The 25,597-nt window shown below is 37.7% G+C and overlaps 1 protein-coding gene across 3 annotated transcripts in view; it reads left to right on the top strand.

Moving 5' to 3' along the window:
• LOC127795328 (mediator of RNA polymerase II transcription subunit 20a-like) overlaps nucleotides 1-24,708 on the top strand; it is a 39,677-nt gene extending 14,969 nt beyond the window's left edge. For 2 of the 3 annotated variants that reach the window (XM_052326933.1, XM_052326932.1), the window contains 2 exons: nucleotides 10,613-10,702; nucleotides 24,215-24,708. In XM_052326933.1, the coding sequence (XP_052182893.1) occupies nucleotides 10,613-10,702; nucleotides 24,215-24,457 (333 nt within the window). In that variant the 3' untranslated portion in view covers nucleotides 24,458-24,708. The remainder of the gene's footprint in view (nucleotides 1-10,612; nucleotides 10,703-24,214) is intronic. The other variant, XM_052326934.1, reaches the window with a different exon arrangement.
• Nucleotides 24,709-25,597: the final 889 nt, after the last annotated feature.

Here is a 25,597-nt window from a genome sequence, read left to right as displayed (position 1 = left end):
TCAAAGTTCTTGTGTTGATACACTCCAACAAAACGGGATTGCAGAACGCAAGAATAGACACCTATTGGAAGTGGCCCGATCCTTATTATTTTCTGCTCATACTCCTAAACATTTTTGGGGTGAAGCTATTCTTACGGCTACCTATCTTATCAATAGAATGCCCTCACGCATCCTCAAATTTCAAACTCCTAGTTAGCTTCTTCTTGCCTCTTTTCCTCACACCTGGGTGCTTTCTCACCTTCCTCTCAAGATTTTTGGCTGCACTTCATTTGTTCACATTCACTCTCAATTTCGGAGTAAACTTGACCCAAAATCCATCAAATGTATATTCCTTGGCTATTCTCCACACCAACGAGGTTACAAATGTTATTCTCCCAGCCTTAAGCGATTTTTCACATCCATGGATGTAACCTTTTTTGAAACACAACCTTATTATTCCAAAACCAATATTCAGGGGGAGAATACTCCAAATCCTCAAGAATATCAGTTTTGGGATTCTTTTTGGGATCCTTAGCCTAACCACCAGCAACCAGAACTTGGAATTTCTCTATCTAACCAACAACAACAGCCTGAAAATCAGCCACTGCTACCTGTAAACCCTATAAATCCGTCTCCCTCTCCTCATGAACTTCAAGTTTATTCTAGGAAAAGGTTTAAACAGAAAGAATGTGGGGAACCAACATGTCCTGAGGCTGACAAAAATTCTGATCTGGAACCGGAACTGTTGGAAGAGGGGAAGACTATGCCTGCTGGACAAAATTCTGAAATTTCAGAAAATTCAGCCTTGGATGAGGATTTACATTGGCCTATAGCATTGAGAAAGGGAGTACGATCATGCACTCAACACCCCATTCACAACTACATTTCCTACAGAGGTCTCTCACCTAATTTTAGTGTTTTTATATCAAATATCAGTAAGGTGCAGGTTCCTAGAACAGTTCAGGAGGCTTTTCAACATCCTAAGTGGAAGGAGGTAGTTCTTGAGGAAATGAAGGCTTTGAAGAGAAATGGGACTTGGGTAATTACTGAATTACCTCTTGGAAAACATCTTGTAGGTTGCAAGTGGGTATTTACAATTAAATACCGAGAAAATGGAGAAATTGACAGGTATAAAGCTCGTCTAGTGGCAAAAGTGTTCACTCAATCTTATAGTATAGATTACCAAGAGACTTTTGTTCCAGTAGCAAAATTGAATACAATCAGAGTCTTACTATCCCTAGCTATAAACTTGGATTGGTCACTCTACCAATTGGATGTGAAGAATGCTTTTTTAAATAGAGACCTCGAAGAAGAGGTATATATGGAAATCCCTCATGGATTTGAAACTAATCTCACAAGGAACAAGGTATGCAAATTAAAGAAATCACTGTATGGGCTCAAACAGTCTCCTAGAGCCTGGTTCGAGAAATTTACAAAGGCAGTCAAAAAATATGGATATGTTCAATGTCAGGCAGACCACACCTTATTCATCAAAAACTCCTTGGGAGGTAAAATATCCATACTTATTGTATATGTTGATGATATAATTGTTACAGGAGACAATATCTCTGAAATCAGGAAGCTTAAGGGAGTGTTGGCAAAAGAATTTGAAATCAAAGATCTTGGAAGCCTAAGGTATTTCTTAGGTATAGAAGTTGCAAGGTCCAAAGAAGGAATATCAGTTTCTCAACGAAAGTATATCCTAGATCTCCTCACTGAAACAGGAATGTTGGGATGCAAACCAGCTGATACACCAATGGAAACCACTTTAAAGCTGGATGTGGGCAAAGAAAGTGCTCCAGTGGACAAAGGAAGATATCAAAGATTAGTGGGAAAGCTTATATACTTGTCTCATACAAGACCAGATATAGGTTTTCTCGTGAGTGTGGTAAGCCAATTCATGAATGATCCTAGAGAAGGACATTTGGAAGCTGTATATTGGATTCTAGATATCTTAAGATGACACCAGGCAAAGGGCTAATGTTCAGGAAAACTACTAACCGAGGGGTGAAAATTTACAGTGATGCCGATTGGGCAGGATCAATTTGTGATAGAAGGTCAACCTCCGGATATTGCTCATTTGTTTGGGGAAATTTAGTTACTTGGCGCAACAAGAAGCAATCTGTGGTATCTAGGAGCAGCGTAGAGGCTGAATTTAGGGCTATGGCCCATGGGTTCTGTGAGGGTATATGGCTAAAACGATTGCTACAAGAGTTACATGTATCCATGGCACAACCAATACAAGTATTATGTGACAACCAATCGGCTATTAGTATTGCCAAAAACCCAGTCCACCATGACCGAACAAAACATGTCGAAATTGACATGCATTTTATTAAAGAGAAGTTAGAAGAAGGAGTTTTTCAATTGAACTATACTTCCACAAATAGCCAAGTTGCAGATATTCTAACTAAGCCACTACCAAGAAGAGTGTTTGATGAGCTAAGTACCAAGCTTGGCCTGAATAATATATTCAGCCCAGCTTGAGGGGGAGTGTAGAAGATAAAGAAGAATTCAAAAGAGGACTGTCATGAAGACTCCTAAATTATAGGAGATAAGATTTATAAAGATAAGATTATCTAGTTCTAATTATTCTCCTAAATTTTAGAGATAGATTATTTGTATTTTAGATAACATAAATATCTTTTAAAGTAGATTAGATTAGACTCCTACATTATGTAGATGTCTTGTGTATATATTGATATCATATCTAAGGGAAATAACAATGATTTTATTCTCTCTAGGATTAATTTTCTGCACCAAAATATCTGAAGCCCACCTTGCAATTTCATAACTAGCAATAACTTCTCTCACCCAATCTGGAATCACTAAAGTGATAGCATTACAGACCCCATTTTCCACCTACCTAGACAAAGCATCAGTTGCCACATTCTCCTGACCTTGGTGGTACTCAATAACATAATCAAGGCCTAAGAGCTTTGACATTCCCTTTCTTTGCAGCTGTGTATGGAGTTTTTGTTGTAGAAGAAACTTAAAGACTCTCATGGTCAATTTTGATGACAAACTAACTACCCTCTAAATAGTGTCGCCATTTTTCCATAGCCACTAGGACAACAATCACCTCCTTATCATAAACACTTAGGCCTAAATGTTTAGGTGCGAGAGCTTGGCTAATGAAGGCTATTGGTTTGCCTTCTTGCATCGGTATTGCCCCTACTCCTTTGCCACTAGAGATGTTTCCAACACAAAAGGTTTTGTAAAATCAAGCAAAGCCAACACTGGACCTGTGTCATAGCCTTTTTCAAGCTTATAAAGGCTGCCTCTGCTTGAGGATTCCATTGAAAACAGTCCTCCTTAAATAGTTCAGTTAAAGATTTACTGATAATCCTATAATTTTTGTTGGAGATCCGGGTGAAAAGGATTAAGAAAAGGAGGAGGAATAATTAAATGAAAATCAGAAAGCGAGCAAGTTGTTACTCAATTTGAAGTCGAGAAGGGAGGAAAAGCTGGTAAGTTCTATCTAAGAGATTAAGATTGATCTTTGTTTGTATTCTAGATTATCTGTAAATTATTTCTAATATATCTTGTATCATATATCTCTTAGAATTAGGAGTAGAAGTCGAAGTCTCATGTATATATATAGATTATTCTCTCAATACAAAACTTAGTCTTGATTGATCTCACTCTCTTTTGTACCTAAGGCTGTTAAACTTAGGTTTTATCTATTTTGTTCATGGTATCAGAGCTCGGTACCTATTAACCAAGAAACAACATCATGACTTCTTCCAATCCAGAGGAAGCAGTCCATACCACTACAAAATCCTCTTATATCCCAACCCCTCAAGCAGCCATTCCAGTCGCAACAATTTCTGCTATTCCATTGGGATTTGATAGTCATTCATTGCAGATCACACATCACAGATTGAAGTCAAAGATTTAGGGGCAATGAAGTACTTTCTCGGCATGGTAGTAGCAAGGAGCAAACAAGGCATTCTGATTTCTCAGAGAAAATATACACTCGATCTCCTCAAGGATACAGGTATGTTAGAAAGTAAACCTGCTCCTACACCGCTTAAAAGAAACTGGAAGTGTTCAATAATAGACCAAGATCCTCTTGCTGATAAGGGAAAATATCAAAGGCTAGTGGGAAGACTAATATACCTATCCCTCACTTGTTTGGACATTGCATATGCGGTAAGTATTGTAAGCCAATTTATGCACTCACCTACTCAACAACATATGAATGCAGTGTATCATATCTTGAAATATCTAAAGGGGACATTAGGAAAGGGTTTGTTATTCCAAAAGAATGAGAATAGGGGGGCTGAAAGATTTGTTGATGCTGATTGGGCATGATCTATAGTGGACAGTAGATCAACCTTAGGTTTTTGCACTAAACTTTGGGGAAATTTAGTCACATGGAGGAGCAAGAAATACTCAGTAGTGGCAAGGAGTAGTGCTAAGGCAAAATTTAGAGCAATTGCACAAGCTATTTGTGAATTGATTTGGCTAACTAGATTGATGGAAGACTTACAAATGCCTCTAACCCTACCAACAAAATTATATAGTGATAGCAAGTTTGCTATCAGTATTGTGGGTAACCCTATCCAACATGATCGAATGAAGTATGTTAGGATTGATCGAAGTTTTATTCAACGAGAGATTGAGCAAGGAGGAATAAAACTAACCTATTTACCTACAACCAGTCAAGAAGTAGATATATTCACAAAAGCCATGTCAAGACCCGGTTTTGAAGTATTAATTGACAAGTTAGCAATGAGGGATATCTATTCCTTAGCTTGGGGGGGCCGGTAAAAAGAATTAAGAAAAGGAGGAGGAATAATTAAATGAAAATCAGAAAGTGAGCAAGTCGCTACTCAATCTGAAGCCAAGAAAGGAGGAAAAGCTGCTAAGTTCTAGGAGATTAAGATTAATCTTGTTGTTTTCTAGATTATCTATAAATTATTTCTAATATATCTTATATCATATATCTCTTAGAATTAGGAGTAGAAGTCAGTGTCTCATGTATATATACAGATTATTCTCTCAATACAAAACTTGGTCTTGATTGATCTCACTCTCTTTTGTACCTAAGGCCGTTAAACTTAGGTTTTATCTATTTTGTTCAATTTTTAATGAACCACCTGTCAATCCCAGAAATTCCCTCAAAGCCCTAACCGAAGTTGGTCTAGGCCATTCAACCATTGCAACAATTTTCTTCGAATCCATACTAACTCCTTCACTTGATATGACATTGACATTCCCTAAATACTCCACTTGTCCTTTGGCAAAGGTACATTTGGACTGCTTTACATAACAGCTGGTTGAACCTAAGGACTTTAAATGTTGTCCTAATGTGAACAAGGTCCTGATCCAAAGTTTGGCTATATATGAGGATATCATCAAAGAATACAATGATGAGATCCCTCAGGTAAGGACTAAAGATATGGTTCATGAGGGCCTGAAAAGTGGCAGTGGCATTGGTCAAACCAAAAGGCATGACCCTGAATTCATAACGGCCTGGATGAGTATGAAAGGTTGTTTTTGGTATACTATATCTGCAGGTTTCATTCTTATTTGATGATAACCTAGCTTTAGTTCTAGTTTAAGAAAAACAGTAGCTCCTTTTAATTCATCAAGGAGATCTTCAATGATAGGTATAGGGAATATTTCCTTGATGGTAATAGCATTAAGCTGATGGTAGTCAATACAAAATTGCGATGTCACATCCTTCTTTTTATCAAGGAGAACAGGGGATACAAAAGGACCATGACTAGGATAATAGAATTAGCCAACATTTCTTTGACTAATTTCTCAATTTCAGCCTTTTGAATAGGAGGGTAATGATAGGAACAAACATTAACTGGTTTAGTGTTTGGTTTTAGGTTGATAGCATGGTCAAAAGGTCTTTGTGGAGGTAGGGTTGTAGGCTCAGCAAACAAGTCCTTAAATTCAACCAATAGTAACTGTAAAGAGTCTGATTGTTGTACCTCTGGGAAGAACTGAAGTGCAGCATTGCAGGCTGCCACTGAATAGTCTGCCTCAGAAATCCACTGCTTCAGATTTTCTGTATCTTCAAATCCTTCAACTTCCATAGCTTGCTTCTACAGAAAACAACTGAGCCACTTGACTTATTTTATTTCTGAGGAATTTCTGTAGTTTCTTCCTTGAAATCAGTTTACAAGCTCCCATCTCGCCAATAAGAGTCAACTTCTTTCCTTTTATTTCAAATGTCACCTCAAGCTTATTAAAATCAAAGATAATGGGACTAACTGTCCTCATCCAGTCCACTCCCAACACAATGTCACAGCCCCCTAGTTTGAGAATCTGCAAGTCAGCAATAAATTCATGTCCTTGCATCTCCCATCTGAAATCCCCACATCTTGACTTGTTGTACATCTTGTTCCCATTAGCCATTGTTACTGACAAGGGAAAAGTAGTTTTCACCTTGCAGTGCAATTCCTTTGCAGTATTTTCATCCAAGAAGCTATGAGCACTGCCACTATCGATCAATACCATCAGTTTTCTATTCCCAACCAATCCTTTCACCTTTATGATCTTATTAGTAGGGCAACCTTTCAGCGCATGCAGAGAAATTTCTCCATCTTCATCCCCGGTACATTCTCAGCAGCCATTTCTGCCTCTTTTGAGATTTCTTCTTCTTCTTCTTCCAAGCCTTCTATTCTCAACAACTGTCTCTTACATTGATGTCCGGGGCTATATTTCTCTCCACATTTATAGCATAGACCTAGCTGTCTTATCTGTTCTAAAGTGGAGAGTTTCACCACACTAGGACCTTGAGGAGCCCTAGGATAGGAATTCCCCTTAACTCACCACTTGGATACTAGCCCTAGAATTATTCAAAGACTGCTGACTTCCAGAATTATTTCCTTTGTAAGGAATCTGGTGCTTCTTAAAGATGGCTTCTACTGTTAATTCTTGCAGTTTAGCCTTCTCGGCTGCTTGTTGTCACAGGCTGCAACATTTTTACAGTAGGCCTTAACTCCTCATTCAGTCCACTAATAAAACTAGAGATGAAATAAGCTTCTGTTAGCATAGGATGTGCCATTATCATCAAAGATTTTAATTCTTCAAACTTGATTTGATAATTCAGTACAGATCATTGTTGTTTCAATTTGTTAAATTTCTCAATAACATTAGTCATATTCCGATCACCAAATCTTTAACAGAATACATCTACAAATTCTCTCCAACTATAATCATTCTTCAGCCGTGACCAGCCTTGAGACCAGGCATCAACCGCATCATTAAGATAGGCTGAAGCTAGATTTACCTTTTGATTTTCGAGCACCTTATAGAATTGGAAAAACTTTTGGCATCGCCTAATCCACATTCTAGGATTATGTTCGTCAAATATTGGTATTTCCAGCTTTGGCAAAGGAGTTTGATTGTGATTCTGAGAAGAACTAACAATCTGATTTTCAAAATCATTAACAGGATTAACCTCAGTTACAGGTAAACTAGAGGTATTAGGAAAGGATCCATTACCTGTTATGACCGGTTCAGCATTATCTCTTGGTGGAAAATCAATCGGAATGCTAACCTGTGGCAGCTTTGAGAACATATGTAAGAATCCGTCTAACCTTTTTGCCAAACCATCCATGGATGCATCTAACTTCTTCTTTAAAATTGAATCGCATCTTGATTCCTACTCAATAGTTACTGATTCTTGGTTAATCCATCTTGAGTCTGGTGTAGTCCTATCTCCATCATTTCCAGCCTCGCCTGCAGGTTGCTCATCTGTGCCTCCAACTGCTTCATTCTCGTCCCTTCCGCCATGAGCTCCTTCCAAAATTCCAATACTAAGCTTCAAACAACAGCAGATTGAGGATCGGCTGCTCTGATATCAAATTGTCATGAACTTGTCTTGACCTAGGGTTTTGATTTAGAACGGAATGGAGAATGAGAGGGGAAAAGAGAAAGAAGAGGGAGAGACAGAGAGAAATTAGGGAGAAACAGAGAGAATAGAGAAGGAGAATTGAAGACAGAGAAAGGAATTCAGATTCTAATCTCTCAAACTCCTTCAATAAAGTCTTGAGTAGCTTTATGTCGCTGCTTTGTATTCAGTTTTCAGTTACATGTTGTAACTGAAAACATATAGTTGTCCTGCAATTAATCAACTGAAATAACAGAAATAACAGCTGGTAAGTACACCCAAGGTCTTGACAAACAGTTGGAAACCTTGCAATATGTTTTCAGAGTGGAAGACAGAGACAAAGAATAAGACCCATTTTCAGTAGAGAAGAAGAAATTGGAACCTATGTTAGAGAGGAAGATGGTGAGACAGAATAAGATCCATTTTCAGTAGAGAAGAAGATGGAAAAATTGGAACCTATTTGAGAGAGGAAGACAGTGAGACAGTGAAAATAAGACCCATGCAATAGAGAAGAAGAAGAAGAAGAAGTTGGAGGCAAATAGCTTCATGCATTGGGCTTCAATACTCACATGTTTACATTTGCTATTATTTGCCTTTTTTTGGCTGCTGCTCTCACTAGGGTGTTGTTTCCATTCTTCAACTTGTCAAATGCTTATTTCGTCTTTCTCTCAAACTGGTTGTTCATGTTTGAAATTGAGGCCATGTCAGTTAAATCTTTCATACCATACAATAGTTGTAAGCAAAATTCTTATAACAGTTGCAGAACTTGGATACATTTCACATCAACTTTTTCTCCCCGTCCACCAAAGTACTTTATCCTACTCAGAATAAAATATGCATCTTGTGACAACAGAAGAATCAGTTTTGTTTTCCTATCATCTTTTTGTTATAATCAGTTTTGGTTACAACTATATCGTACAAATAGCTAAAGCTAGGTACATGCACCTATGAGGCAAATGGATGGAAAATGAAAGAAGTTTGTAGCCAAAGAGGTAGAGAAAGACCAAAGAAAACTTGATGAGAAACACTTGGACATGACATGAGATACAAAGGATATGTTCATGGATAAAGATATCGTTAGTGGTTAGCATTTTAACGTGGTATTAGAGTAGGAAAAGGTTATGAGTTCAAATCTAATTGCTAGCCTAATATTTGAAATAGTTACACATGTTTTGACCAGTTACGCAATGATGCCTGACCATACATGAGGGGATATGTTGAGAGTAAAAATTGTAATATAAAAGATGAAGTTAACTCTCTATCTACTAACTTAAACTTTTAGACTAGATGGTGGATAAATATTTAACAAGGACCACCATACAATTTGTTGGACTTGGTTTGGTTGCTTCATTTTGTCTCTTTTTTGGATCTTTTTTCTTTTTGTGGGGTTGGGGGGGAGGAGGAGAATTTCTGTGTCTGTTTCTCTGTCTCGTTGCAGAAACTAGTACCATTAGCTCAATTGTGACATTTGCCATACTCTCTGCTAACAAACCCAGTGTTATTTAGCTGCTACCCAACTCAATGAGTATCCTCCATCAGTTTGCACTTGCATTGAGAAATGGCTAGACTTGTTCGTGTTGCTTCCAACGTCTTCCTCTGATTTAAAAATTAGAGTGATGGCTCATGCTATGCACTTGCACATTAAAAAAGAAGAAGAAGAAGAAGAAGATTTCAAATGAAGGCTCATCTTCAAGGGGTGCCACTTGGTAGTTGCAATTTAGGTTTTTATATTTTAAGCAAATTTTAATTGAAGATGAGCCTTGATGTAATAGTGAGATTGTTCTTGTTCTATTTTAGGTCATAGGTTCAAGTCTCAGAAATAACTTTTTTAGTTGTTGCATTTTTTTTTTTCCTTTTTTTGAGAAAAATATAACAACAATATATCCAGCCTTTATCCCACTATGTGGGGTCGGCTACATGAATTCTAGATTTCATGTATTTCTGTCTTTTGTCATATCTTCATTGATGTCCATATACTTCATATCAAACTTTAATGTCTCTCCCAAAGTCTTCTTAGATCTGCCTCTACCTCTTTTTTTGACTAATTGTTCCATTTCATCAACTCTCCTGAGCGTCTCTTGGTCTCCTTTTCACATGACTAAACCATCTTAGTCTAGTCTCTCTCATCTTCTCCTCTCTCTCATCTTCTCCTCTATTGACACTACTCCTACCTTATTATGAATAACTTCATTTCTAATTTTATCTTTTCTTGTATGGCCGCACATCTATCTTAACATCCTCATCTCCGTTACGCTTGTCTTTTGCTCATGTTGGTATTTGACTGCCCAACATTCTGAGCCGTACAATAAGACTGGTCTTATAGCTGTCCTATAGAATTTTCCTTTTAGTTTTAATAGATATTTTGGGAGAATAAAAAGGCTTAAGAAGACCAAATAAGAGATGATCCTCTCCCCCCCCCCCCCCGCGGGGGGGGGGGGGGGGGGCTCGGGCACCTTTGTGTGTCATTCAAACAGTTACTTCTTTTCTAGGGATCAACTGGTACCGAGATCAGTAAATATGGTTCTGCCCATCACTCCCCTTCCCAGGTTCACACTAAAATAATTCCAAGCCTTCTTGCATGCTTTGTTGAATGTACAACTTCCTCTAATTTATTTTTTTCTTTGCTGACAAGTCTTCTTTTGCTGAATATTGTTTAATAGATGAAAATTGACAATTAGAGTAAAACCATGCTGTCTTTCTTCTTCTTCTCCTCTTTTTTTTTTTTTTTCATGCTGCTTTGTTTTTGGAATCTTACTAGTTATGCAATTTTTGTAGGGGTCCCAATACCGACTTGGTGACTTCCAGTTGAGAGTTGGGAAAGTAGTTCCATTACACTCTGAGAGTTTGAGGGGAATAGTTATGGAGGTATGAAGCTCTTTTCAGATTGCAACTCTGGTACACCTTGAATAACAAGTGATATCTGGTAATAATGCAACTATAATGTGTTTTGAAGATTATTTAGATGTATTTGTTTTATTTTCTGTCGGGAAATAAGGAATAATTTTCAGATTTATGAATTATTGTTTTTTTTTTCTTCCTATAATTGGTTGTTTTTCAGTTTTTGTGATCTAGTAGTGGGTTGAGTTATGGTCCTTAATTATTGTTGTGTTTCAGATTAGGTGGTTAGATAGTGGTTCCTTATTTTAAGGAAGTGGGTAGTTCATCTCCTAAATTGTATATATAGTGAGTCCATTGTGCTGGAAATAATATCAGTTTTTCCTTGCTAAATCCTAACATGGTATCAAAGCCATAGGCATCCTATTTCTGAGAAGCCGATATTTTTTTTTGTAACCATGAGCCTAGCAATCTTGTGACCTAAGAGATCAAGTGCAGTTCATCTAGGAGCTATGTCTACTATAACCGAATCAAGTGGTGCATCTGAAGCACCAGCTATAGCAACTGTTAGCTGGGAGAACAAGAACACTTCCCAAACCGAAGAATTGCAGAACATCCAGGCAGCCTACAGGCTAAATGGTAAGAATTATTTGAAGTGGTCTCAATTAGTTCGTACATTTTTAAAAGGTAGAGGCAAGCTGAGCCATTTACTCGGTACTGGATCAAAATAAGGAGACCCTACATTTGAAGCTTGGGATGAAGAAGATTCTATGGTAATGTCTTAGTTATGGAATTCATTGCTTCCTGAGATAAGTGATATTGTTATGTTCTTAAGTATAGCTAAAGAAATTTGGGATGCAGTCAAACAAACTTATTCGAAAGTTCGAGATGCATCCCAGATTTATAAGATTAAAACAAAGATCTCAGTAACAAAGTAAGGAAACCGATCAATCACTGAATGTTCCAATCTCCTACAAACTTTGTGGCAGGAAATGGATCACTACCAATGTATCAAAATGACATGCAGTGAGGATGCATCTCTACTAAAATGGTTTGTTGAAAAATGCAGGATTTATGAATTTCTTGTTGGTCTAAACATTGAGTTTGATGCAATGAAAGTACAGATACTAGGGAAAGAGGACTTTCCATCCCTAAATGAGATTCTAGCTATTGTCGTGTTAAGGAAGGAAGGAGAGGAGTCATGCTTGAGACTTCTACTGTGGAAAATTCTGCACTAATGACAAGAAGGGTGCCTATGTAGCATTCTAGTACTGAACACCAAGGGGGTGAGGCTAAAAGAACTCTAGATGGGGTTCGGTTAAACAAGGACCTATTGTGGTGTACATATTGTAAGAAGCCTAGACATACTATAGACAAATGTTGGAAGTTATATGGAAAGCCACAAGCTGAGAGTAAAGGGACATCAGGCAATCAGAAGAGGGAAGAGCAGGCTTATGTGGCAAACATGCATCAAGCTGGAGAAATGGATTCTTCAGAATCATTGACAACTGAGTTCTACAAGGAAGAAATTACCAAACTGAGATAACTAATTGGATTCCTAAAAAACCTACAGGATCAGGTTCCTGTACTCTTTAACTTTTTCTTCCTTTTTTCATGCACTAAATGTCTCAAATACTACTCTCTCGAGCTTGGATTATTTATTCAGGGGCCACAGATCATATGACATGTTCCTCCCAAAAATTTATTTCATATACTCCTTGTCCTAGCAACAGAAAAATTACCATGGTTGATGGTACAACCACTGTGGTGGCTGGTCCAAGAGATGTTTATATCAATGAATCTCTTACCTTGAAAGATGCCCTGCATGTACCTAAGTTATTTATTAACATTATTTCAATTCAGAAACTCACTATAAATTCTAAATGCAAGGTGATTTTTCATCCCTCTCATTATGAAATTCAAGAGCAGGGCATGAGAAGGATGATTGGACATGCTAAAGAGAAAAAAAGTCTCTATTATCTTGAGGAACAAAGTGGATAGGAGACTAGGACAATTAAGTTCTCTCCAATGGTCTATATGACTGAATCTTCACGGTCACGTAGAGAAAAGATTTGGTTACAACACCTATGTCTCGGTCATCCATTTTTTAATATTCTTAAGATAATGTATCCTTTATTGTTCAAAGGATTAGGTGGAGAAGACTTTAAGTGTGACGTGTGAATTTGCAAAACATAAGAGGACATCCTTTCCAATTAATATGAAAAGAAGTCATTTTCCATTTGCTCTTATACATAGTGACATCTGGGGTCCATCTCAAATTTCTAATATCACTGGGGCTCAGTGGTTTGTGTCATTTATTGATAATTGTACTCGTATCACCTGGATTTATCTTTTAAAGAACAAATTTGAATTGATTTTTGTAGTTCATGTTTTCTATAATAATATGGTAAGAACTCAATTCAATGTTGAGATCAAACGAATCCAATCTGATAATTCTAGGGACCTTTTCAATTAGTTCCTTACTTCCTATTTCCAAGCAAGAGACATAATTCATGAGTCCTCTTGTGTGAATACTCCACAGCAAAATGGGGTGGCCGAAAGAAAGAATGGACATCTTCTAACTATCACTAGAGCTCTCTTATTTCAAAGGAATGTTCCAAAACAGTACTAGGGGAAAGCCATCTTAATTGCTACTCATCTTATAAACTGACTGCCATCAAGAAATCTAAATTCTCAAAGTCCTTTCCAACTGTTGTCTCATTCCACAAGTTTCAATCTCTAATGGTCTCATACCTAGAATATTTAGATGTGTAGCATTTGTTCATTTACACACTCAACAAAGGGAAAAATTTGATTCTAGAGCTCTGATAGGAACCAAGAAAGAAAACACTGAAACTTCTATTCAATTCACCAACTCAATCGATTACAAGAAGAAAACTGGGCATTCGAGAGGCTCTTAACTCTCCCAAGAACTCAATACCAAAATCTTCCCCCTTTTCCCCCAATATCTTCACCCTCTACATATATCCCTCTCTCCTCCTCAACCGCATTCTATTACACACACTTCCTGGGTTGTTACACAACCTAGCAATTTCCCCACTCTATCCCTTACGCACATGGCTGGTTGTTATGCCAGCGAACCAATTTACCACCTTACCTTTGCCTCTTGGACCTTCTTTGATAAGTCCAATGAACTGGGACCTATCAAGCTCCTAGGTATATTTTTGTGGGATATTCACCTACTCAAAAGCAGTATAAATGTTTTCATCCACCAACCAAAAAATTCTTTGTATTAGTGGATGTTACATTTGCTGAACAAAATCAGTATTTTGTTCAGAATTCTCTTCAAGGGGAGACCTCAATAACTGGGGAAAATGATAGAGATCTATTTCTTCTTGAGTTTCCGTCCTCATTGCCTTCCCCTATTCAACACATACAACCTATTGTTGCATCCTTACAACCTGCATCTAACACTCAGTCCAAGCCTTAAGAACAGATACAAGAAGTTTTAGTTCAGGAGCCTGAACATCGTCCACTTCAAGTATACTCAAGAAGAAAGAGACCAACTGCTCATTCAACACTTGTTCAAGCATTTGAATCAACACCTGGTCCTGACATTGAGCATAATGAGGTAATCACTTCTACTTCCATCTCTCCTAATGAAATTGAACCTGTTGCTGATATATCTAACTGAAGTTATAGTAACCTACCTATTGCTACTCGCAAAGGAACTAGAACATGCACAAACCCCATGCACCTATTCATGTCCTATAAAAAATTGTCTCCCAGTCATAAAGCCTTTCTCACCAACATTGGCTCAATTCCCATACCAAAAATCGTATATGAGACATTAAGCAATGAGAATTGAAGGGATGCTATGAGGGTAGAGATGCAGGCACTTGAAAAGAATAGGACATGGGATCTAGAAAGGCCGCCTAAAGGGAAGAAGCCAGTGGGGTGTAAGTGGATATTCATAGTTAAATACTACTTAGATGGTTCATTAGAAAGATATAAAGCAAAATTGGTTGCTAAGGGCTATACCCAAACCTATGGTGTGGATTATCTGGAAACCTTTGCTTTGGTTGCGAAAATGAATACCATAAGGATATTGTTATCTCTAGCAGCTAACTTTAGTTAGAAATTACAACAATTTAATGTGGAAAATGCCTTTCTACATGGAGATCTAGAAGTAAAAATCTATATGAAGGTACCACTAGGATTGAGTTTAACAAAAGAAAAAGGTGTGGTATGTAGGTTGAACAAAGCTATGTATGGGTTGAAGTAATTACCAAGAGCTTGGTTTGGAAAACTTACCAAAGCCATGTTGAAGTTGGGATACAAACAAAGCCAAGGAGACCATACTCTATTCATAAGACATTTTTTTGTTGGAAAAATGATTGTTTTGTTGGTCTATGTAAATGATATTATAATGACAAGAGATGACTTGGAAGGAATGGAAAGTCTAAAGAAGTGTGTTTTATTAGGGTTTTTGAAATTAAAGAGTTAGGCAAGTTGAAGTATTTCTTGGGTATCGAAGTGGCTCACTCTTAGCAAGGATTTTCATATATCAACAGAAGTACATTCTTGATTTATTAACCGAGACTAGTATGCTAGGATGCAGGCCAACTGAAACATCTATTGAGCCTAACCATAGATTAAGTAGCAGTCCAGAAGATGCAACAACAGATAAAGGTTTCTACCAAAGATTAGTTGGGAGACTCATTTATTTGTCACATACTAGACCTGATATAGCATATGCAGTAGGAGTTGTTAGCCAATTCATGCACAATCCTAAGGAGGTACACTTGAAAGCAATGCATAGAATTTTGCATTATCTAAAGAGCACACCAGGTAAGGGAATTTTGTTCAAAAGAGGGCAGGAATTAACTCTTGAAGCCTATACAGATCCTAACTATGTAGGATCATTAGTTGAAAGGAGATCAACATCCAAGTATTGTACTTTCCTAGGTGGAAATATTGTGACTTAAAGGAGTAAGAAGCAGAATGTTGTGTCAAGATCAAGTGCAGAGGCAGAATTCAAGTCCATGGCCCTTGGGATTTGTGAGTTACTATGGATAAAAATAATTTAGAAGATCTAAAAGTCAAATGGAAGGATCCTAAGAAGCTATATTGTAATAATAAGTCAACTATTAATATTGCACACAATCCGGTGCAACATAATCGCACTAAACATGTGGAAGTTGACATACAACAACATATCCAGCATTTATCTCACTATGTGGGGTCGGCTACATGAATTCTAGAATTTCATGTATTTCTATCTTTTGTCATATCTTCATTGAGATCCATATACTTCACATCAAACTTTAATGTCTCCCCCAAAGTCTTCTTAGGTCTGCCTCTACCTCTTTTTTTGATTAATTGTTCCATTTCATCAACTCTCCTCATAGGAGCGTCTCTTGGTCTCCTTCTCACATGACCAAACCATCTTAGTCTAGTCTCTCTCATTTTCTCCTCTATTGGCATTACTCCTATCTTATTACGAATAACTTCATTTCTAATTTTATCTTTTCTTGTATGGCCGCACATCCATCTTAACATTCTCATCTCCGCTACACTCGTCTTTTGCTCATGTTGGTATTTGACTGTCCAACATTCTGAACCGTACAACAAAACTGGTCTTATAACTGTCCTATAGAATTTTCCTTTCAATTTTAATGGGATTTTACCATCACATAACACCCCCGATGCATTTCTCTATTTTAGCCAACTTGCCTTAATTCTATGTGTGACATCTTCGTGAATTTTTCCATCTTTATGAATCACTGATCCCAAATATCGAAAATGGTCTTTTCTTTGTAAGATTTGGTCTTCCAATTTTATTATAACATCCTCCACTCTTGCATTCATACTAAATTTACATTCCATATATTCTGTTTTCTTTCTGCTTAATTTAAATCCCTTAGATTCTAAATTGTTTCTCCATAACTCAAGTTTAGTGTTCACTCCTTCTTTTGTTTCATCCACCAACACTATGTCGTCTGCAAATAGCATACACTATGGCACCTATGTCTGAATATCTTTAGTGAGTTCATCCATTACTAAAGCAAATAAGTATGAACTTAGTGCAGAATCTTGATGCAATCCTATTGTAATCTTAAACGGTTCAGTATCCCCTCCGCATGTTCTGACCTTTGTCTCTGTACCATGATACATGTCCTTAAGGGTTTGTATATAGGCTATTCGGACTCCTTTCTTCTCTAAAACCCTCTATAATACTTCTCTAGGGACCCTATCATAGGCCTTTTCTAGATCTATAAACACCATATGTAGGTCCTTCTAATGATCCCGATAGCTTTCCATTAGGCGCCTCAGTAGGTATATAGCTTCTATTGTTGACCTACCGGGCATGAAACCAAACTGATTTTCTGAGACCTCTGTTTCTTTTCTGAGTCTCTGCTCTATTACTCTCTCCTAGAGTTTCATGGTATGGCTCATTAACTTAATTCCTCTGTAATTTTCACCGTTTTGAACATCTCCTTTGTTCTTATATATAGGGACCAAAGTACTCTTCCTCCACTCATCTGGCATCTTTTTTGATTTAAGAATCGCGTTAAATAATTTCGTTAGCCAGGAGATACCCTCTTCTCCCATGCATTTCCATACTTCTATTGGTATATTATCCGGTCCCACCGCCTTATGATTTTTCATCTTTTTTAATGCTTGCTTTATTTCATTTGGACTTATGCGTCAATAAAATGTATAGCTCACGTTCCCTTCGGAGTTACTAAGATGTCCCAACCTAAGTCTTGTGTCGCCATCATCATTGAATAATTTTGTGAAATACTCCTTCCATCTTTCCTTAATCGCTCCATCATTCACTAATACATTTTGATTTTCATCTTTTATGCATTTCACTTGATTTAAATTAGAGATGGCAAACGGGCCGGGCCGGCCCACCACCAAGTGGCCCGCGAGCCGGGCCAAATCGGCCCGCTTAAAAACGGGCCAGCAGATTGCTGGCCCTAGCCTGGCCTGCCACGTGCCAAACAGGCTCGCCTAATTTTTTATTTATTTTTTTTTGTTTGATACCATATTTGGCCATTTAACCCACTTTGAAGAAAAATAACCTCCTCAAAAAGCCATTTCTGGAGGCTAAATTACAAATAAGAAGAAAAAAAACAATTAAAAATTATGCCTCTAATCTTCATCCTCTTCATCAACAACATTTGAGTCTTATTTAGAAAGTCTTATATCATCAATGCTTGACTCCTCCTCCTCCTCATCATCTATAATAAAAAATTACATATGTTAATTATTTATCATATAAGAGAAATGTTTAATATTATGTTAAATCCTAGATATTAGAAAGTTTAAAAAAAATTACCTCCAAAACCATGTAACCAACTTCGTGTGCACAAGAGAGCTTGAACTGTTTCATCATGCAAACGACTTCTATACTTGTTCAAAATACGAGATCCAATGCTAAAAGCGGACTCCGATGCTACGGTTGTTATCGGAATACTCAATATATCACAAGCCATCTTTGCAATAATTTTCCCTCTATTAGCTCGCTCTCTCCAATGTGCCAAGACATCAAATGCTCTCGATATTGGAATCCTTGGCTCTTCCAAATAAAGATCAAGTTGGGATTTTTCGGCATCGTTAGAAACTTGGCAATCAAATGCTTCAAAATCCTATCAAATAATCAAAAAAATAGTCAACCAAATATTTATATCAATTATATATGAACAAGTGTTTTAAAAAAATATAGACTTACATCATATATATTTTTTGACTTCTTTGCTTGTTCACCTCCAATGGAAATTTGTGATCCACTAACATTTGAGGAAGGCATTGAACTTGAACTTGATAAACCATTGTTAACATTTTCACCATAAAGCCTATACAAAGCCGTCTTCACCCTTTCCAATTTCTCTTCATAGTTATAAGGATTGAGCTTTGAATAAGTGTACCTCAAAAAGTTAAACTTCTTGGTTGGATCAAGAATCGCCCCAAATGCAAGAACCACTCTATAATCACTCCAATACTTATCAAATTTTTCTTTCATCCTTGCACTCATACTTGCAATCAACTCATCATCATTTTCCAAGTTGGATGTCAAGAGACACTCTATCCTCCAAATTTCCCCAAAATACAAATTAGATGTAGGGTAAGAGGATCCAGAAATCAAATTAGTGATAGTATAAAATGGCTTCAAGAATTCACAAATTATCTCCCCTCTTGTCCACTCATCACTTGATGGACACCACCTATAATTTTTATCACATAAGCTTAAACTATGAAATGCACGACGATACTTGAGTGCACTCTCAAGCATTATGTAGGTGGAGTTCCATCTAGTGACAACATCCGGTCTCAACCCAATTCCTGTATCAATTCCACCAACTTGCTCAATACATTGATAAAATTGTCTCATCCTAGCTTCTGAACCCCTCACATAATGAACACTTTGTCTTATTTTATGCAATGCCTCACTAGCTACCTTCAAACCATCTTGAACAATAAGGTTCAGTATATGAGCATAACATCTAATGTGAAAGAACTTTCCATTAAGCAACAAAGTATTCGACAAATTTAAATGTTCTTTCAATATATTTTGCATGTTGTCATTTGAAATGGCATTGTCCAAAGTGAGGGAAATTTTTTTTTTCTCCAATCCCCAATCCTTTAAAAATTCCAACACCTTCAATGATAATTCATGTCCACTATGTGGTGGCTTCATATGAGCAAATAACAATATCTTACTATTTAACTTCCAATTGCCATCAACATAATGAACAGTAAGAGAAATAAATCCATGATTAGTGCATGCAGTCCAAACATCAGAAGTCAAACAAACTCTACCAGGAATTTGGGCCAATTGTTGTTTTAACTTCTCTTTCTCTATTTCATATGTTCTCAAGACATCCGCTTTAGCAGTATTTCTACAAATGAACTTACAATGTTCATTCAGAAACTTTTGGTAATTTCTAAACCCCTTCCACTCAACCATATTAAAGGGAGCACCATGTGAAATAATCATCTGAGCAATAAGTTCACGATTTACTTTAGGGTCAAATTTTTTTCTCTTCAACTTCCCTTCATAATCAATAAGCATATCTCCCGCATCATTATACTTAGAAATCATCATACATTTAGGAATATGACGACTTAAATGAGAGGTTCCTGATTTAGATGGACATGAATATTCTTTATCACACCCCTTGCATTTACACCTTGGTTTGCCATCACTACCAACACCAATTTTCACAAAATGGTTCCACACATCAGAGGTTAAAATCTTAGGCTTTTTTGATTGTGATTGTGAGATGGATTCCTCATTAACATTACTAGGGATTTCTCTCGAAATTTGATCATCACCATCCATTCTAAATTTCTAACAGAAGAATCCTCACTGTAAATAATTAAAATAATTCATTTTAAATAATTAACACAAAACTTTAGGCTTTAGCTAGGCAAATAATTAACAAAAAAACTTAACTTACCTTGCTTTAGCTAGGCAATAGAGGTAGGCGGCGTGAGCGAGGCAGGGCGAGGGGTGAGGGCGACAGAGGGGGAGCGAGGGCGACTGAGGGGCGAGGGCGGCGAGCGAGGGGCGCGGGCGCGGGCGAGGGCGAGGGCGAGGGCGAGACAGAGGGCGCGAGCGCGGGCGAGGGCGAGGGCGAGGGCGAGGGCGCGGGCGAGAGCCAGGGCCAGGGCGAGACAGAGGGTGAGCGAGGGGCGAGGGCGAGACAGAGGGCGAGTGAGGGGCGAGGGCGGGGGCGAGGGCGAGGGCGAGGGCGAGGGCGAGAGCGAGGGGCACGGGCCAGGGCGACCGAGGGAGAGAGCGAGGGGCGAGGGCGAGGGCGAGGGCGAGGATGACAGAGGGCGAGACGAGGGTGAGGGTGAGGGTGAGGGCGAGGGCGAGGATGACAGAGGGTGAGACGAGGGCGAGGGCGAGGGCGAGGGCGAGGGCGAGGGCGAGGGCGAGGTAGAGGGTTAGGGCGAGAGGCGAGGCTGAGGGTGGGGGTTTTGTGGGTGATTAACGGGCCGACGGGCCAAGCGGGCCAGCCCGGCCCGCCACCATTTGGCCCGCCGGGCCGGGCTAAATCGGCCCGGCCTTAAATGGGCCAGCAAACTGCTGGCCCTAGCCCGGTCCCGGGCCGGGCCCATTTTGCCATCTCTAATTTAAATCCCTGGTTTTTCTTTCTCTTGCTTTAGCTAATTTATATATATCCCTTTCTCCATCTTTTGTATCAAGTCGTTTATATAGATTCTCGTATGCTTTTGATCTTGCTTCACTAACACCTTTTTTTGCTGCATTTTTTGATTCTTTATAATTTTTTTGATTTTCTTCATTGTTGCACTGATATACAGCCTTATAGCAATTTTTCTTATTTTTAATTTTTAATTGCACTTATTCATTCCACCACCAAAACTCCTTAAGGTTAGGGGCTCTACCATTTGTCTCTCCAAGCACTACCTTTGCTGTGTTTCTCAGGACATTAGCCATTTCTCTCCACATTTGATTTGTCTGTCCTTCTCCATTCTATTCTCTTTTACCCCTTAATTTTTCTTTGAAGATTAGTTGTTTCTCCCCTTTTAAATCCCACCACCTGATTCTTGGATTTTATTTTATGTGATTTTTTCTCTTCCAATTTCTTACTTGGACGTCAAGTACTAGAAGTCTATGTTGAGTAGTCAAACACTCTCCTGGTATCACCTTACAATCCCTACAACATACCCGGTCCTCTTATCTCATGAGGAAGTAATCTATTTGGGTGCTTGATATGACATTTTTATATGTGATTAAGTGTTCGTCCCGTTTTTTGAACCTAGTATTGGATATGATGAGCCCATATGCCATTGCAAAATCTAGAATAGATTTACCCTCATTATTAATTTTCCCGAATCCATACCCTCCATGTACCTCTCTATAGCCGTTTCCGTCTCTACCCACATGACCATTTAAGTCACCTCCTATAATCACTTTCTCTCATCTTGGTATCATTTGTATGAGTCTCTCTAGGTCCTCCTAGAATTTTGCTTTTATCTCCTCACCTAACCCCGCTTGTGGTGCATATGTACTAAAGATATTCATAGTCATTCTTCCTAGAATAACCTTCACCATAATAATCCTATCCCCCATTCTCTTTACATCCACTACCTCATCTACTAAGCTTTTATCCATAATGATCCCCACTCCATTTTTTGCTCGATCATTTCCTGTGTACCATATTTTATATCCATTTTCTGACAAAGTTTTTGCTTTTTTCCCTACCCATCTCGTCTCTTGAAGGCACATAATATTAATCTTTCTCCTAATTATCACATCTACCACTTCCATAGCTTTGCCTGTTAATGTTCCTATGTTCCATGATCCAATCCTTAATCTATGATTTTGTTTTTGGCTTTGACTTTGAATTTGCTTTTGTTTTTTATTTTGATTTTGTTTTTGGTTTTGGTTTTGATTTTGTTTTTTGTTTTGATTTTGATTTTGATTTTGATGTTGGACTAACTTCTTTACCCACATTCGTCCAAGCAAATGCGGGAACTTTTGATCATTTATCACTACATCCGGGCGTCGATGCAGCGGCCTTAGCTCACTTGACACTACACGCTGACAGTGGAAGTTGACATACATTTTATAAAAAAAAGAGGCTTGAAAGTGGTCTAATTTATACTCCATTTGTGCCTACAAGAAGAAAGCTAATAGATTTACTCACTAAAGGCCGTCCAGGGACAGCTTTTCGAAGGTTTACAAGTAAGTTGGGAATGGAGGATATGCATTCACCAGCTTGACGGGGAGTGTCGGGAAATAAGGAATAATTTTCAGATTTACGAATTATTTTTTTTTCTATAATTGCTGGTTGTTTTTCAGCTGTTATCTGGTAGTGGGCTGAGTTATGGTTCCGAATTAGTGTTGTGTTTCAGATTATGTGGTTAGATAGTGGTTCCTTATTTTAAGGAAGTGGGTAGTTCATCTCCCAAACTGTATATATAGTGAGTCTATTGTGCTGGAAATAATATCAGTTTTTTCTTGCTAAATTCTAACATTTTCCAACTGTAAACTTTGTTTGTTTACGTCAATCGTATGAGTTCAGGATTCATACATCATCCAAAAAAGCTGCTGCATGCATATGTTTCTTTATTGGATAATAAATGAATGCTAGACTGGAGGCTGGATGTTGTGTGATAAATTGATACTTGGAGATATATGTATAGATTGCCGAGCATGTCAAAACTTATGTTTTGATTTCCTGCATTTCATTCTCACTTTAACCTAGCTAAATTAAATGAAGCAATCATGATCTCAATGTGCTATCTTCTAAATCTCTATTGAAGGGACTAACCTTCCCTTTTCATGACTCCACTTGTTCACATGTTTGCCATGAAATGATAAAGCAAACAAGTTATCTATTTCTTGATAAATACTAGAGCATAACAATTTGCCAAAAGTGACTTCCATAGGGATTCTAAGTCCAGCGGGCTGGAAGAACTTAAGTGGCATTTCATTTTGGAGTGGTGGGTGGGTAGGAGAAAGAGCAAGGATCATTTTAATTTTTATTTGTTGGGAACTTGGAATAAAGTTTGTTTACCTACATATGGGGGTAGCTTAGGGATTAGAAATTTTGGTAAAGCTAAAAGGAAATTTTTATAAGACCAACTTTATTGTAGGGGATAGAATGTTGGGTAATAAAGCACACCAATATCAATATGTATAAAATGCGAGCATAACGAAGATGAGTGTGCTAAGATAGATGTGTGACCACGCCAAAAAAAAAAAAAAAAAAGAGATAAAATTAAAATTAGAAATAAAGTTACTTGTAATAAAGTTAGGGTAGCTCCTGTTGAAGATAAAATGCGTGAAACATGATTAAAATGGTTTTGTTATGTGAGAATAAGATCAATAGAGACTCCTATGATAGATTATATGAAATGGAACAAGTATTTAACAAAAGAGATGTAGGAAGACCAAGACAAATTTGGCTAAGATACTTCGGTTTGATATTTTATATGGGCCTCATAGAAGATAAAGCCATAGATAAAAATGAATGGAAAACTAGAATTCATGTAGCCGACTCCACATATTAGGATAAAGGCTTGGTATGTTTAAATGATTCTCTCTCTCTCACACACACACGTGCGCGCGCGCGCAAAATAAATTGTGCCATAATCTGCACTTTATGGAAGAAAGGCCTGATTTTTATTTGAGTAGCAATAACTATTGGTGTCCAGTGTAACTCAAGCACTTGTTATGCTGACCAAAAGGATTTCTTACCCAGTTGCCACAGTTTTAGTTTTGCTACAGTTGAACTTGTAGGGAAAATTACCAAAAAAAAAAAAAAAGTGATGTACAAAGTTGCATTCCTTCTGGTATTTATTTTTTTTTTAAAAGGGAAGATGGGTGGGGTGGGGGGAGCACTCTCTTTGTTTTGTTGTTCTGAGTACATGTTTCCAGTTGATTTAGAAAAGGACCAGTTCCCGTGAAGCATTGTACTGTCCTACTGATGTTTTTAGTTTCATGTTTTCACTGTTTAAGAAAGATGTTTCAGAAATCTCATTTCTGCTATCTGCACGACATTTTTTTCAAGTGCTAACTTATCTCTTTCTCAGATGGAGTACCTTCCCATTTCTTCGCTGGACAAATCCCGGCAAATGATGGAGGAGTTCTTTGATGTATGTCAAGAAGCTCTGTCAAAAAGACATTTACCAGGCCATTTTATGCATATAGAGCCTAACTTTGCGGAATATGGCCTTTTTGACAACTATACTTCCCAACACACAGCGATCCAGTATGCAACTATCATGGCTCAACTGATAGCAACAGCTCATGCTGTGCAACCAGTGAGAAATTAGGTGGATGAAAGGTTTAGGCCATCCAATTCTATATAATGTATGTATTACTGAACCTTCAAAGTGAACTGTCTATCCTTCTATGGTTCAGATCCTGCATCCTGCTCTTGTTGGAGCTTGTCATTGAACTTTGATGTTGCTCGAATCCAGCTCTTTTTGGGGCTGATAAGGGAATTGTCTACTTTATGGTGCAGTACATCCATTCATTTAGAGTTCACCATAAACATTCTAAGGCAGAAGGTAGGGGAATGTCATGAGAATGTGTGGATAATTATTAGATGAAATTAAGAGGAAAGCAGTACATCCATTCATTTAGCGTTCACTATAAACATTCTAAGGAAGAAGGTAGGGGAATGTCAAGAGAATGTGTGGATAATTATTAGATGAAATTAAGAGGAAAGAACTTATCTATCAATTGAAGCATTTGTGATTTCCTTGAAGGATTTGGTTATTTTCATCTGATTTATGATTATTCTTTCTTATTATGGAATATAACTTTATTTTGGAAAAAGAACTTATCATTGACAAGTCTATTGTTTCTGCATCATAAGAGGCCACATCTAAAACGCATATTCTAGGCCAAGTGACCATTACCTAGATTGATCGGTTCTACAGTAATCCTACTTTTTGTGTCATCCAGATTGATTTCATAAAATGGGTCATATGTTCATATGATCCCATGAGCTGGGCCGGCATTTGATAACTGTGCTTTTGATGAATGAAATCAGTTGAGGGTTGTTGGATGCATCATGACCCGAATACATTAGATTAAACATTCGTCTGAGTAATCCAATGCAAAGGGTTTGGTTACTACATTATTAAAAGTTTATAATACAAGGAAAAAAGAGAAATAGTACCAAAACTGTAGATGGCCGAATATTTCATCATTTAAATCTCAAAATCTTCTCTATTTTAGGCTATGTACAATTAAGATTATAGCTAGGAGGATTTATAGCTTTTTGACTCTTTTTGTTTTTCATTTTTAATTGATTGATGATTCTTAAGAGATCACTGTTAGGGATGTGATTAGAATCTCCTTTTATATATATATATATATATATTCTTGCCATGTATAGTCAAAACACACGCATGAAGAAAATTCCCTTTCTTCACATGGTATCAGAGTGATTTTAAGGCTTCATG

This window comes from Diospyros lotus, chromosome 2, assembly GCF_014633365.1.
Source record: "Diospyros lotus cultivar Yz01 chromosome 2, ASM1463336v1, whole genome shotgun sequence".
NCBI lineage: Eukaryota > Viridiplantae > Streptophyta > Magnoliopsida > Ericales > Ebenaceae > Diospyros > Diospyros lotus.
This window is presented reverse-complemented; position numbering and strand designations above follow the sequence as displayed.